Source organism: Ceratosolen solmsi, unplaced genomic scaffold (genome assembly GCF_000503995.2).
Source record: "Ceratosolen solmsi marchali unplaced genomic scaffold, CerSol_1.0 scaffold16, whole genome shotgun sequence".
Classification (NCBI taxonomy): Eukaryota; Metazoa; Arthropoda; class Insecta; order Hymenoptera; family Agaonidae; genus Ceratosolen; species Ceratosolen solmsi.
Window position 1 is genome coordinate 810,724 of NW_011948451.1, and position 17,628 is coordinate 828,351.

At 27.9% G+C, this 17,628-nt stretch overlaps 1 protein-coding gene across 1 annotated transcript in view; it reads right to left on the reverse strand.

Moving 5' to 3' along the window:
* Positions 1–1,395: 1,395 nt before the first annotated feature.
* LOC105366609 (uncharacterized) overlaps positions 1,396–17,628 on the reverse strand; it is a 21,075-nt gene continuing 4,842 nt past the window's right edge. The window contains exons 6-8 of the mRNA XM_011505110.1: positions 16,753–16,900; positions 4,108–4,266; positions 1,396–1,825 (exon numbers count right to left, since the gene is read on the reverse strand). Of these exons, the coding sequence (XP_011503412.1) occupies positions 1,653–1,825; positions 4,108–4,266; positions 16,753–16,900 (480 nt within the window). The 3' untranslated portion in view covers positions 1,396–1,652. The remainder of the gene's footprint in view (positions 1,826–4,107; positions 4,267–16,752; positions 16,901–17,628) is intronic.

The window sequence follows — 17,628 nt, forward strand, 5'->3', positions numbered from 1 at the left end:
CTAGAGCTCGCAAAGATTTGTTTGCGCGAATAATGAAATTTATTTCTTCAATTGTTTAAAAAAACTTATATCATGGTTTTATAAAAGTGTTTAAAATCGTAAGATATTCTAATAATATAAATATTCTTTTTAACGTAACTTGAATATTCTTATTTATTCGTAAAAGAATAATTAAATCTTATCGACGATCCATTATTATTAAAATTATTATAACAAAAATTGTAGCAGGAAATATAATGGTGAAAAACAAATCTTAATCAGTTGTTTTTTAGAATTTCAGAAGATGAAACTCGCTTAATTCTAAGGTCGAAGTTTGATCTTCTAGTTCTACATAATCAAATGAACTCATTGCACTTTAAGATTATAATGCTATAATATACAAATATATTTTTAATTGATAAATTGTGATATCTTTATCGACAGCAATTACTTTACAACTATTTATATTAGCCTCTTGTTAAATATAAATTAAATTAGATATTATATTAGTTATAAAGTTTATTTTCAATATTATTATAAATATAAGTAGATTATAAATATGCCAGAATACAGAAGCCGCAAAAATAGAACTTAATATTGTAATTTTTAAATCGTAATGTTATGATGATGTATTATCGATGTATTAATGAGTGAGGTAAATTTTAAAATAAATAGACCTTGGGCAATAAATTTTCATATAACGATAAATTATTGTTAATTTTATGCTGTAAATTAGCATTTTATGCTAATAGTAGCATTTTATGCTATTACTGTACATAGTTGTTTTTTTTTTTTTTTTTTTTTTTTTTTTTTTTTTTTTTTTTGTAACGATAATAATAATTCTTAGACTTAATTTTCAAATAAATCATTCATAAAGATCCTTTATACATGGTATAAAATATGGCTTTTTGTTAAAGATTCGACGCTCCTCTTTTCATCGAATAAAAATGATAACGATATCTGGCCTCAATTAAGACATAATGTTATTGTAAACGAAATGCACTTTGAGGAATATTTTTCTCCGTCGGTCTCTATAAAGCAGGGAGATTGGTAATTAAATACAGAAAGTGCCTATCTCAATTGCCGGTATTCGCACACCACATAACGTGTGATTATGAATTTATAAGAGACATCGGTATAGAGCCTTAGAGGCATTATAATGTCATGTGACTTTTAAATAATATGAATTAAAAAAAAATGAATTTATTTTGATGTGCGAGTGATCGAAGAGTTCGAAAATGTATATAAATAAGAAGATTGCTTTGAGTTGTAAAATAAGCTTCATTTATTTAAGACGATTAAATATTTCAAATGCAGCTCTCCTTGGTAAAAGTGTAAACATTAAAATGCAATTCTTATCGTGAAAGAGTACAAAATTTACGTTACTAATGACTCACAGCAAGTAATACAAATAAATAAAGTAATAATGAAACATTTATTCTGCTGACGTGATGTGATACAAAGAATTCTCCTTTTTAGCTATAAGCGAGGGCAAGGAATAACAAGACAAGATACACTCGTACTGTATCGCGTCACTCTAATGTATTAATAGACTACAATAACTCATCCAGCATCCATGTAAATTATCGCGCGTTACGACTCGGACGCGCCACAAGTCGCAGATAAGTCGCGGCTCCGTCCTGGGCCCCCGTCCCTCGGGCAACTGGCCCGAATCAGCGGCCGCCGATCCCGGGGCCCTCCCCGACAACGGCCCCCCAGGTCCCGGCCAGCAGGCTCGGCTCATTGGCGTCGATCTTCTTGAAGTTGTGCACCGAGTAACGATTGTACAGGCCCCAGATGCTGTTCATCAGCTTGCTATTGTATTTTAGCGGTGTCGGCTCTCTTCCTGCAGAGTGCAATAGTTTTTCCCTCGTGAGAGTCCTTACTTTCGTCCGCCGCTTCGTCTTTCGGAGACGACATTTTTTCTTTTTTGTTTTTTTTTTTTTTTTACTTCACATTTCGCGTTTTCACTCTCTTCTCTCCTTTTATCTCTCTCTCTCTCTCTCTCTCTCTCTGTCTCTCTCTCTCTCTCTCTCTATTTGTTTTATTTATTTGTTTATGCAGTTTTTATAAGGAAGAAGCAAGATACGTGTTGATGTAAGGAGCCGTAGTAGCGCAGTTGTGACATTATCGTTTGTAATCAATCATGTGGTGGAAATTGCGGAGGCAAGGCAATTTTAATAAACATTTTATTCTTATAGAAGCCTTAAAATTTGCCGAATTTTTTACTTTAGTTTTCTCGAAGAAAGAACATTTGGACAATGGTCTTTTGCATTTTCAAGATATAGGAGGTTTTAATCGAACGTATTGCTCGATCTTGATGCTGATGATTTAGCCATCGGAGATACAAAATAATTTTAATTTCTTGTAAGCAATAGAAATTAAATGGCTTTAAACGATTTTGATAAAGCATGTGTCTTGCTTCTTCCGTATAAAAATGTAGATAATGTGGTACACGTTGATTTTAACAATGGCATTCTTACATTAAACTCTTAACAAACTTTGATTATTAAACATTGTTAAGTTCCGAATTCTTTAAAGTTTTCGACTTTATTGGATCGTGATATTCCACTTAAGAATTAGCAATTTATGAAAGAAATCACATCGGTATTGGCAAAGAATTATATCTTTCAATCTTTACAATTTCATCAAAGTATATATTCTATTTTAATATAATAGAATTTGTAAATTTCTTTAGTTTATACTCATACGTTTAATAAATTTATAAATTTTGTTATTAAATTACTTGATCAATAGCATACTAAATATAATGATGTTGGTAAGATTGTAAATAATATTATTGAATATTATTATTGATTGTTAAAATTTTCTACTCAATTTTCACAGACGTTGACTTCATATTGCAATATTTCTCGTCATGCCAAATAAGTTCTATAGACTAATGAAAGCCAAATAATTTCTCATTAATTCAATAAAAAATTAACTTCAATAATCTAATAATTTATTATCTTTAATAATAGAAGTAGATGTAGTTATTTTTAAAGAAATTTACATATATATTGTTAATTAAGGATATTCTTGATATTGAAATTGATTCTTGGATTATTCACGAGTAATGAATAATTTGCCAATTAGTCGTCGAAAATTAAATTATTTTAAACTCATCATGGCATTAATGATTATTTATTAATTATTTTTAAAAGATGCGTAATATTTTATATTTTATTGGAGCTAATATTTCTTGATAAATGTGCAAGTTAATAGGTTTATTGTAAATATTTCATGAAACTTAAAAGCACCAACTTTGCCGAGAGTTAACATCAAAAAGCATTGTAATTGGATTTATATAAAAATGATAAATGATTACTTTAACTAAAATGAAGATAAATTTATATAGAATAAATTCGAATTTTATGTTAACTATTTTTATAATTTATTTAATAATAAAGAAACCACCCAATTGGTATGTTATATAAATAAAATTGAACTTTTTCATTGTTTATGTGAACCGTCATTATAATAAACTTACTTACTTATAATAAAATTACATATATTAATATTCATATACCAATATAAAATACTTTTGCCTTATTATTGTTGTTGTTGTTATTGTTGTTGTTGTTGTTGTTGTTATTATTATTATTTATTATTTATTATTTATTATTTATTATTTATTATTATTATTATTATTATTATTTCATAATTTATTATTTGTAATAATGAACGGATGTAATATAAAGTTTGGAATAGTATTAAATAATTTAATGAAATTATTTATAAATTTACTAAGATAAATTTCTAACCCAAGTAAACGAAGCGTATATAAAAATTCGTTATGTATACCTTAATTAACATTTTAAAGTGTCGCGTAAATATGTTTGATGGACTCATTTTAGTTAAGTAAAGCAGGGCTTGTTAGTGGAATAGATGATAATTTATCGCGTATAAGTGGATGTTAATGAGCATTGCCGTAGCTTTTTGTCCCGGATTAACATTTCTGAAATATCTATTTTTTTTTTTTTTTGTTCGCTTTCGTTACGAGGCTACGCACACCGACATCTTTTATCGCACGTCAAAGTCACTCATTTTTACGCCCAAATACGTATGTAAATACATATTGGATTAATAAACAATAATACGATACATTTCCAGACTACATATATTTACCTTCTTGGAGAACTTGAGAGTTGAATTCATAATTCTTCTCGCCCTTCGTCTTATCCTCATCCTCCTCTCCGTATTTCGTATTGGACAAGCGTTTAAAATTTTTACGGACTTGGATCGCTGCAAATGCTCCCTGTGGAATCGCGGCCATCTTATTGCATTCTATACAAAATAAATAAACAAAAATAAAATAAATAAATAAATGATAAATGGAAATTTTTTTTTTAAAATAAATAATAATATTAACATGAACTATAATTAACGTTAAATTAATTTATCATTAATAAACTAAATATTCTGCTCGAAAGAGCGAAAGGTTTCTTCTTTACCAGTTAACAATGATTCAACTTTTTATACCAACAATATAATACTGGATTTATGGATTATGAATTATCAACGAATTGAATTGCGTCTCGAGTTTCTTTTATTAATTATTGAGTAATTATTATTTTCTCGTATCGAAAAGCATTTTTCATTGTATCAAATATTAGCCCAGTTTTCACGCATAAGGATCGACGATTATCTAGCATGAATTTTGCATAAACGAAGTAAATCGTTCGATGATTTGTCCAAGTGTACGAGCTTCTTTTATAACTCTGTACGATGAAAGGGGTTCTGAACCACGCCCGATCGCCACATCAATCATTATGTTTTCTTAAACCATAAATCCGCAATTATTATCATTATTATTAACAAATGTCGAAGCATCTTCGTGCGCTGATTTTTAAAAACTGTTTCGCCATCCCTGAACAACGTCGTCAAATCGGCACGTCGTTTATCTCTCGCGATATTTTACAAAAGCGAATATTTTTTATCGTGCGGCTGGATTGCTGGGTGGGGTGTGTGAGGTGGCGCGAGGGGCGTTGAGAAGCGGACGTTGAATGGGGCGGGAAGGGGATAGGGTTTGGGTTTAGACAAGAGACGAGGCGCATCCTCGCAGCCGCATTCTCAGACACCGTGCGAATAAAAAATAATTATCATCCGCACGTAACGACGAGTTAAGAACAAAATGTCTTTGTTGCTGAGTGATCGACGGATGAGTTTTCTCCATACCGTCGCAGCCCACGTCGAAGAGCAACTCCCGTAGTAGCCGCCTTCTCTCCCGGTCGACGCACTGCCTCTTATCGGCGAGCCTCTCGGGCTCGCTGCGAGCTTCCCCTCGAGCTGGTTCCACGAGCCTCATACAGGCTCGATCTCGGGCTCGGCAAATCGAAAATCTCGCGCACTCGAGCACTGCTTACTTCGCCGGAACAAAGCACCCGTGTATGAGAAACGGTGGGAAGTGTGAACGTCGTCGTGGACGCTGCACGACTGTCGGTTGGTACGCACTGACCGGAGCCTCGGGGAGTCCCGACGATTTATAACTTCATGCTTGATATCGCCGTGGCCTCTCGCTCTCTCGGTCCCTTTCTCCGATAAACGGCAGCTTCTCGCACCCCGACGACGGCTCCGCGGGGAGTCGATACACGTTTTTAGCCGACACATGCTGCGGAATCTAATCTGAGTTGCGGTACCCATAACTCTTATCAGTCTGGCTGCCGTACGTAACTCTGCTATTGTCTAATACGGGCGAAGCTGTCGTCATACACTGGGTGGCTCGATTAGACCGAGCGATCGCAGGCGGCGAGTAGTGGCGCGTTTACCAATGATGAGCGAGGCATTTTAAGCGGAAATTCTCACTCTGCAATTAAATAGACATATAGCGTGATCATAGCGCTTCGATGGATGAAAATTCATTATTGTGCCGATTACATTTTATAAAATACATAGTCTAGATTAATCAGTAGCGATGAAAAGTAGAGTGTGTTTACAGCGCTGAAAACATTCGCTATCTGTGACATTAATGCTTCAGCATAATCGAGATTATGCCTTTATGAAATTTATATTCGTTAATTTATTCGTAAAAATTACGTGCGTTGGTCATTATTACGATCTACGTGCATTCTCATTTTTCGTTAAGTTATTTTTCGTTAACTCTGAATCTCGTTGTTATTATTATTATTGTTATTGTTATTTTGTTTATTATAATATATTATTTGAATTACGTAGCTAATGGGGAAATGAATAGAATCTTTATGACTTATAGTATTGAATTTTAACGTAATTGCAAAGTTTCTTTATATCAAGAATATGGAGATTAAATTTTGTAAATAATATAATGATCACGTATAATCGAATCGTAGCATCGATTACACATTGCATCATCTGACTCTTTACCACTAATACATTTATTGTTGTATAAATAAAATATGATTTGTTCACTCACATATGCACATATACTTATTCCTTTTAGCTGAAGATTCTTGATTACGCATTGTGTTAATTCTTGTTACAAGAAATCAATTTATCATTTTATATTATAATTCTTTTTTTGCTTATTTCAAATGACTGAACTTTGTATAATAACGGCGTATATTAATATTATATTTTCTTTATTTGTAATCATATCAAATTCTTAATTCTATGAAGTATTTAAAATTAATAGAATATTATCGATGGTAATGGGATTGTTTTAGTGGTTTTTAATCTTCCGATCCCTCTTACATCTTCGATATTTTTAACAAGATTTATAGTTTGAAGCTTAATATTTCATCAATAAAGTTTTTTAAGATAATTATTATTATTCCTTGAAAGCTTTTAAAATCACATATTAGCAACAATTTAGTAATACATACACACACGTACATGCATACACGCATCTGTATGTGGGTACATATCATCCATATGAACACGCATATATGTATGCGTGTGTATGTACCTGACATGCGTATGTATATTTATCAAAATTAAAGAAAGCAAAAGATACGCGAAAGCAAAAATAAATGAACAGATTATGTAAAGTAAATGGATATTGTCACAATCATAATTAAGATGAATTTTATTTATTAAAGGATCATTATATAATAAGATCGTTCTAAATTATTTATTCCACTAGTGAAAATAATATTACATTACCATTAATTTTACATATTATATCTATGATTATATTAAAGCATTATATTAATATATTATCATAGGAATAATGAATTATCATTGGAATTTAATTACATAATTATTATAAATCATGAAAATATACTAAAAATTGTAAATAACGGAATAAATATTTCTAACGAAAATTAATAATAATATTTTGATTACAAAAATCTTTTAATAGAAGCGTTAGATTAAGCACGAACTTTATGAAAATAAACTGTGTAAAAGTAGAAAGATTTAAATATCGCTGAAATGCTTAATATTAAAAATGAATTTATCTTCTTTCGCAATAATAAAGCATATGCGTTTATATATACATAAGATTTCTAAAATGATAATAAGGAAATGGAAGAGCAGAAACATGAGCTTGAGCACGTCTACGTGAGCGTCTCTTTTGATAAACATGGTAAACAAGAATTTTTATTTTATATTCAAAGGGTAATTTTTACGTTCATACAAAATATAGTAAACAATAAATTATCAACTAGATATCATAAAATAAATTTATAATATCCCAATTTTAAATAAAGAAAAATATCTAGAATTTATGTTATATGATACTTCGTCTATATTTCTAATTTTCATAGCTCTAACATATTCTATTACATTTTGAAAATCCATTAAAATACATTAAGTAAATAAGATGTTTATGCATAATCACAGTCGGAATAATATACTATTTATATTATTTAGAGATTAGTGATTTATTCTATTAGTACAGAAGCTTATAATATGGATACGTATTGTTGTTTACAAATAGCTAAATACTTTCCATGATTTGCGCAAACAATATTTATTTAGTATTTTATAAGCCCAGTTTCCTTTATAGAAGAAAACCATGATTTTTTCAGTTTTTTTTTTAATGTATAATTTTTCACTTTATTCACACGAATAAAATTTGCCTTTTTTATTATTTGATTTTTTTTAAGAATATTATAAACCGCACGACTATTATAAAAAGAAAAATATATATAAGTAATTTGGTAATAGCATAATATTTATTATTTAATACACATTTTATTATGTTGAGTGTTTCCATTTTGGCCAATATCAAATTTTTTTATGAGACAAGCTTGAGCGAAAAACTCTTTAAGAGCAGACGTTTGCTAAATTTTTACAAATACAGTTGTTTAAACTCAGGGTTATCACAGTGAGACGCGTTATACTTTATCCTGTACTCTGTACACGGAGATACATCGATTGAAATAATGAGTGAATAGTTTATTTACATGCATATTTGAATATTTAAAAGAGAAAAGGCGCAAGGGAGCAGAAAAAGGAGACAGAGAGAGACAATAAAAGAGTGTCAATGTTAGAGTAGGAGTGGGGATGTAAGCTAGATTGAGAAGTAGAGAGAGAGAGAGAGAGAGAGAGAGAGAAAGAGGATAAAAGAAAGATTGATAAAGAGATCGAAGTAGTGGTCCCAATACTTCTTATAATCTTTATAGATTTTTACTGTAATCCAAAATGTTTTATTTGTATTCTATAATATACGTATAGTTAATGTTGTCTTATCCAATATATCATAAATGTTTTTAATAGTTTATTATTTAACTAAAGCGAACCATAATTTAAACATTTTGCTTTTAGCATTTTATTTCTTTAAATATTGTGTCCAACCTCTTGAATTTCTAGATTTAATTTTCTGTTCTATATAACAAATCTAATATAAAACAATGTTATCAATTAAAACATAATTCGCTTACATTACCATTGTGACCATAAAAATATTTTATTCCATAATTTTAATAATAGTTAAAACTAGTGAATTTGGATTTTACTAATAATATTGTACTTTATATACATTTTACCACAAGTTAATGAACAATTAAATTTTAAATAGAAGATGTTTAAGTACATTAAAATAATAGCATTATAACGGATTGTTTTAATAAAAAAACATCTAAATTACTATATAATGATAAGTATATTATTATGTTTCAAAATTAATATATTATTGTCACATTATTATTAATATCGTTAAAGTTGTATTCTCATTTCAATATATATATATATATATATATATATATATATATATATATATATATATATAATTGCATGTTACAATGTTAGAATAGATAGAGCACTATAGTAAATTATAATTTGTTGTACAAGGACATATTCATATGTCTGAACAAAATATGTAATGTGTAAACTAATATTAACTCTGACATACACACAACTATTAGATTGATTAAACAATAAATGATTTTGGCCAATAATGGCAAGCAATAAATAAGATTCTAAACTTATAAACTGTTCTTACAAATTTAATTGCTACCAATGTTATATAGATAAATATTTATATGATATATTTATATATATATATATATATATATACATAATCTACCAACACAAACAAAAGAAAATTGATAAACAATGCAAACAATTAAAATACAAACTAATTATTTAAGAATTTAAAAAATATGTTCAATGGAATCTACTACAGAAAATATAATATTTTTCGATTTCAGAAATTGTAAGTCTACTTATAAATCAGACAAAATGTTAAATTATAATCACATACTCAAAATATTTAGCAACTTATTATTAAATATATTAAGAAAAACTATTGATATCAAAAAAGGTATTAACAGCATTGTAAAATTATAGCAATATTATTATAATAGTAGAATAAGATATAATAAGATAGGGAGATATAATAATATGTATAATGAAATAATATCAACAAATTTTATAATATTGAAACTGACAGTTAAAAATGGTAATATATTCTTGACATATAATCGACGAAGCTTAATTTTTATTTTATTCGTCAAATTGTATTCATAAGTATTAAAATAAAATTTTATATTATTCAAAGTATATTTCGAAAATATTTGTAACAATTTTAATGGTAAAATGTTGAAAATTTTATTTTAAAATCCTGTATAGATATACTTTTGACAAATAAATATATATAGTTCATATATGCCAGAGTTTGCCATTTGCGTAGAGTTAAATTATACGACGTTAAATCAAAAGAAATTCAATTAAATTCTTGTTTAAATTTTAGAAAAATACTGTATAAAAGGTTATAATAAGCATAAATGTAAAAGTTTGTCCTTGTAAATATGAATACAAAGAAAATTATAGTAGAAATCGTTATTGAAGATAAAACTGTGAATTAAAATGTATTGAAAAAGGTTTTAATTACGGTAAAAAAAAGAAGCTTCGTCAGTGATTTTAATTAGTAAGTATATAAATTACTTGAATTCTAGTAACGACTTATTAAAACTTTAATCTCATTAATCGGTCATGAGTTTTGGTGATAAAAATTCATGAAATGTGCGCTAATTAAATGATATACATATAATGTTGTTAACTATCTTATATTGTATAGAATCAATAATTATATTATTAAAAATTTATTTATTAATGAATAATCAAGACTAATAAGTTATATAGAAGTTTAACAATTATATAATAAATTATTATTATAAATATTCCATATAAAATATAATAATAATATAGCATACAAAATTCTTACAGAATAAACAAATGATTAAAATTACCTTGAGAATCTGTTTTCTACATTATTAGTTGATTTTCTCTTTTAATAAATAAATATATCATTAAATAAAGTATTTATTAATACATATTTTACTCTTTATACATACATAATGAATATGAATAATGACATATAGATTAAACCTGTCAATATATAGTATATAAAATAATAATATAAACTATGTATATTTATAATTACAGAATATTATACAGACTTTCTTTATTAATTACATTATTTTAAGTAGGATTATACAATATAATACCTTCAATACAGTAATTCGAAATAATAACTATTAGAATTTCATCTTTCTAATACATCCGGATTTAGTAAATTTTAACTATCGAAATACAATTTAAAACAATTTCAATTATGTTCTTGTCAGTTCGACAAAGGACTTTTTAGATCCTTCTGTAAATACACAGATAGATTGATATATAGGAAAGCAAAGAAACATGGAGCCAATATATATTACTGTCAACCTACTCTTCTTTAGAAATATCAATGTAGCACATAAATATATTAAAACTTACTATATCTATCAATCGAAAAATTCGGTTGTGAATTGTTTTTCTTTATGTAACTATGATCGATTTTATTAGCTGCGTAGATTGATTCAGCCTATGTAGATACTTCAACGGAAAAAAATAATTTTATCCTCATCTAGGGTAATTCTATACGTGAGTGTTTGGCCTCAAATATATTGTAAATAATAGACAATTCATATATATATATATATATACATAATAGTAAATAAATAAATAATGAAGAATAAGTATTTATATTGGAGAAAACTTATAATTCAAAATATAGTTGATCAAATTTGAAATTTTTTATTATACTCAAGCTGCAAATGTACAAATAAATTTGACTTTATAACGACTCTTAGAATATTGCAATAAAAAATAACAATGATATATTTACTCATAGTTTCTTTAATATTTAAAATTTAACTTATTTAAACAATTCATAAGCATATTTGTAACTTATATAACAAGCATTAATTCACATGTGCTCAATAATTTTATCAAACATTTTCATCAACATTTTTATCAACAATTTCATCAACATTTTATCAACAATTACATCAACAAGTTAGCCAAAAAGTTTATGAATAATATTATGATTTATAACAGATTTCATTTTATATTAATTTAATTTTAATATTGCAACTTATCTATATAATTTTTTAACATAATCTATTATTAAAATTAATTTACTAGGCTTTTACTATTATAGGTAGAAAAGATATGGCTGGTAAAAGTTTCACGGTTGAAATTTATCTGAATTTACTCGTTATGTTATTTGATTAACTATATATATTTATAACAATTTGACAATAATATTTCAACAATATATAAAGATAAACAGCAAATAATATATCAAACAATATATAAATAAATGTAATATTTTTAATAATACGTTTAATTTTTGAAGTAGTAAGTTTACCAGAAACAAGAAAATGGTGTTGCTAAGAAAATAGGTTTATACTTCCTTTTTTATTATTTTTAGTTCTATAAATTAATATTCTTGTTTATTGCATAAATTATGTTATTTGCAATTTACGCTTTTAAAATTTTTTTTTTTTTTTTTAAATCAGTGTAATATTTACATATTGACGACGAAAATTATACATAATGTTTATAAAAGATATTTGAATATGGATTGATATATGAATTATAATTTACAGTAATATTATTTTAAACATATACAAAAATAATGAGAAAACCAATATAAATATCTAAATATATTAATAAATGAATAAAAAAAAAAGTATGCATGTATGAAGATAATTACTTTAAAATATGTAAGTAATATATTCATTATATATTGATTTATTCATTTAATTTAATAATAATATCAATTGATACTGTTTAATATATACGATTTTTAATTTAGAAATATACAATGGTTATGAAATATTATTTTGGAAAATATTATTTACAGAATTTAAATATTCTTCCGTCTCAATCACATTTCATTTTTTCATACTAAGTAGTGATAATGAAATTAGTCACTGACTGAAATTATATACTGTCAAACTGACAAATTCATTCACAAGGAAAAATGCTATTAATAATAACGGATCTCCCTGTTAAATCAAGATTTATATTTAATTGCTAAGGAATTATGTTTCTGACACGAAGAGAAATGCGACGATATTGTATAATGAAGTAAGTGCAACAAGGGAAACGATAATCTTTTAGAAATCGTTGCGATTTTCTTGTACTCGAAAACTCGACTAGTGAAAGAGAAAAGCGGTAAGTCTATACGTGAGCGCGCCGTTGTCGACTAATACAATGAAGAGATAAAGAAAAGAGGGACATTAAGGGCATGGAATGTAGGACAGAAGATTAAGAGCATTTTTCGATAGGCAAGCACGTCGCCATAAATTTCAATTAGAATCGGACAATAACGGCGTTGCTGGTGGTTTAGGCGCACTGATTGCCGTTTACTCATCTACCCCCCCCCCCCCCCCCACCCCCCCCCCCCCCCCCCCCCCCCCACGATCTCGGTACACTCGGAAGCATCTACCAAAGTCTGTAGGGTCCATGTCTCGTCGAATCAAGGGATTCCCACCAGAGTTGCGACTCTTTCTGAAAACTTTCAGAAGAGGTGTTGGGGGGAGGGGGGGGAGAAGTACTGGCCAGGTGTCGAAGGAGCCACTCGATTGACGAGAAAAACTTGCGCTCGTCACTATGGGAGTGCCGAGAGATTCGAGACATAAACCTCAACTTCATAGCTTTTTACGAGGCCAACAGTTGCTACTTGGTAAACAATCCAATATTACTAAGCGCTGATTCTCGTAACGTAGCATTAGAGAGAGAAAAAAATTTATTATGATGTTATAAAATCGGTAGTAAATTTTTCATTTAAAAGAAGTTGGATAAAAAATATTTAATTATGTCTATTATTAAATCGAGTATAAAAAACATTACTTAATTATATTATGCCGATACTTGAAAAATTATTCAATTCACTGTAAGTCAACAAATATGAAATAATTTATTTTTCAAAATTAATAAATATTCCACTAGAAATAACATTGTTCAAGTATTGTTATGAAGTTACCAAGTGTCTGATATGTCGTCATATTATTTAATGATCAATTAATTTATTTTTTATGACCTTTTGTTTTTTAATTTGTATTCGCTTAAATTGAAAATCATTACATTATTATTCAACTAGAACTAAAAAAAATTGGAATTAATATGCACATTTGTGGTGTTTACGGTGCTAAATATATAATTCGCTAAACAAATGTGAAATTGATTCAGAGATGGATAGATAAAAAGAGAAAGAGAGAGAGAGAGAGAGAGAGAGAGAGAGAGAGAGAGAGAGATTGATGAGAGATTGATTTTCCTAAATGTTAAGGAGCAAAAATCATATGTAGAAGGATATACAAAAATGAAGTGACATTATTTTCATAAAGTGTATAATATTTCACATGAAAGGATAGAATGGATCGTATTGAACAAGGATTTCGTAGTCGAATTACCGAAGGTCTATGAGTTTCAAGCATACGATTTCTTATACTTGAAATAGTATAGAATAACTTTAATACTTTAACTCTTATCAAATTCAGAGCTTTTAACATCCGTCTCAGATCTACTGTTGTCTCACACCGACACACAAGCGAATTGGTACTTGGCAATCAATATTGATCATTTGAAGAAGTAACAAATTATGAAAATGCACGATATACGCTTTCTTTCTATTATCTAGTTTTCTAATCAATAAAAAACTCAGTAAAGTACAATTATTTTTTCTAAATGTATTTGTCTTAAATATTTATATTTAAATGTCGTAATAAGAAAAACCTCATTTTTTTAAGGCGATAGAATTTTTTTCAGAAGTTTTTAGTAAAGTTTACTAGAGGGTTTACGTATGAATTTACTGTATAGCAACTATTAAATAATCTTTCATATAAGGTAGTCGCAAAATTTCTAACAAATTTTATCGAACAAAACAAATTAGGCAATTCAATTGCTCTATGATATAATTCAGGTTTCTTAACAAAAACAGTATTACAAAAATGGGTTATTTCAATATTCTGTTTTCAATTAAAAACTTTGTAAGTTGTTTTATCTGACATTTTTTCAGTTCAGAATTTATTTTTATAGAATGTATTTGATAACGAAAATAGTAAACAATTTAAAATGTACGTTTACGGAGTAATATGTCATTTATAATGTTAAAATTCAATTTTAAAGAAAAATGTTTAATTAAAAAAGTTTATTTTAATAATAATATAACAATAATTAATACATACATACATACATATATATATATATATATATATATATATATATATATATATATATGCATTTAATTTATTTTTGTTTAATTAATTTATGTGAACAATTTCATTAAATAAATAATCAATTTAATTTAGAAAGCACATAAAATCGGAATTTCAATGTATTTATAATTCAAATTATTTAAAAAATTCTAATAAATGAATGGGAAGTAATTATAAGACAAAGTTCACACAATTAATTTAAAATTGCTGCAACAGTATTTATGCACGTATGTGCAGCGATATCGTTGTTGTTAAACGATTGTTTTTAAATAAACTATTTCTCCGCTAGTTCTCCTTCTTGAGTAACTAAGATTTTAAATTACATGGATTATAACGACATTTGAAAACACAATAAATTTACTAATAATTAGTTTTTACTATTTAAACGTATTTAAGATATGGCAATTAAAATAGAGTGAAATGGAGAAACAAAGACTTCAAGTGATAAATGATTTCATTTACGGAAAATTATTGCAATCTTATCATCCTTTCTTTTTCTTCAATTCACGAGGTTTGAACTTTTCAAATTTTTTTATACTTATATAGTAGTTTTACATTTACTTAAAATGGTTACACAAGGTATGCATTTGTATTTAGTGATTTTCAATGGTGCTATGGTATAGTGGTGCTTCTACAATTTTATAAGATCAACAAATTTTCAAAACTTACGAAACCTTTATTGACACTTCTAAATACCAGTATATCATGATTTTTCTATAACAAACTGATAATTCAATAGCAATTGAATAATAAGTTTAAAAGAGCAATATGTTTATAAGTTGAAAAATGTGATATATTATATAATTTTAGTATAATTCGTTTTCTTTATATTTTATATTAAAACTAAAAGATAAAAGATTTACGTAGAGAAACGTTTATATCAATTTATACGTATTTTCAACCGGTATTTTTAGGCATATAACATAATAAAATATAAATTATAAATTTATAAACTAAATTCTTATATAAATGATATTAAGATTTTTCATTTAAAAATAACTATTTTACTTACAAATGTATATAGTTCAATTATTTCAATATCAAAAATTCTTTCAAGTCATTTAATACATTTAATACACGATAAATTTATGTAAAAAGATGAGAAAAGCTTATATGTAAAATTGATAAGATTATTCATTATAATTGTATTAATGTTATTGTACTTTATGTATTTAATTATTGTGTCTATTTTACATTGCATGTCCTCATGTTCATTAATTTCTATTATTCATAAACAAACTTTTCAGCTATACACAGACATATTCATGCACTTCCATGTTTAGTATTATTAAATTTAAAAAATATAAAAAAGTCTAATATCACTTGTTTCGCAAATACTACAATGTAGTGTAGATATACGAAAAATATTCAAGAAGGAAAGCTTAGAGCATTTTATATAGGGGCACTACTTCCAATAGTATTTAGATACATTGTATAATTAAAAACACGACCTGAATCATCAGCAATTATATGATCTAATACATGTAGCTGAATCCTGTAAAATCAATAATGCACAATTAATATCACTAGCCACTTTAAGCATACTGTTAAACAGGAACAGGTAATGTTTTTTAAAGTTATTGTCACCATTCTTTAAGATTGTAGACAATTTTACGTGCGTATACATATATGCATACATGCATACATACATACATACATATATATATATATATATATATATATGTATGTATATAATTTTATGAATTTTAAGCGAAGTAATATGAGTAATATAATTTCGAGTCGGTAATTCAGTAGTGATATTAGTTTTTTGTCCTGGTATTACTTAATTACTGTCTTTCCTCATTGAAAAACAATAATGTCTTCTCAACTACAAGCATTGAGATACAAGCAACCTAAGACTTACGGGAGTCGTGAGGTGGATACATTGGAGCGGGAAAACGACCCCTAATCATCGGTCCCATAATCGGTGGCACCATTCGGGGCCCAAACATCATCGGCCTTCCAATTGGCGGCATCGGTGGTCCCGTCAGCATTGGCCTTGGAACGTAACCCTTGGAAATTTATTTATTTAAATAGCTTTGGGATTTGGTTTTCGGATTAAAATGTTTTGCGGGCTTATTATTAGGTTGCGGTCGTCCTCGTGACGACGTGATCATTTCGGGCCGGAAAATTCGGATAATTTGGAGCATCGTTCGTGAATTTGTCATTTGTTAACATTAGCGTAGCTTTAAGGTTGGCACTTGGCTTTTTAAGGTTCTTTTTCCATATACAAATTGTCTAAAAGAAATTACCCAATAATGGCCGGGGAATGGCATTCGCTCGAAATAAGTTGGAGAAAGCCGACGCTCCCTCGAAGAATCCCGTCTTTCTCGCCGATCATGCGAACGACCTTTCCTTCTCTCTCGAGACTCTCTATACTCTTTTGTACTGCAATCAAGTTTCAAATCATTCGAGTTATATAAATTAATTAGAAAATCACATCAGACGATTTTTTACCAATGGACATTTGATTTAGATTTGTAATCTTCGGATGATGTGCGCCTCCTCGTTTCGCGGCTCATACTTTTTCGGGTATCGGAGTGGCGCCTTAAACAATAAAGTTATCTCCAAAATTCACATTTGACTTTGATTTCGTTTCAATGATTCAGCTTTTGAAGGTCAGCCAAAATTAATGATAATATTTACAAATAATATCCTGTTACAGACCTTGACTCAAGTGCGCCTGACCGTGAGCTTGTGCGCTTGCCGGGACTAGGACTGCGTCGTCTTCGAGAACTCG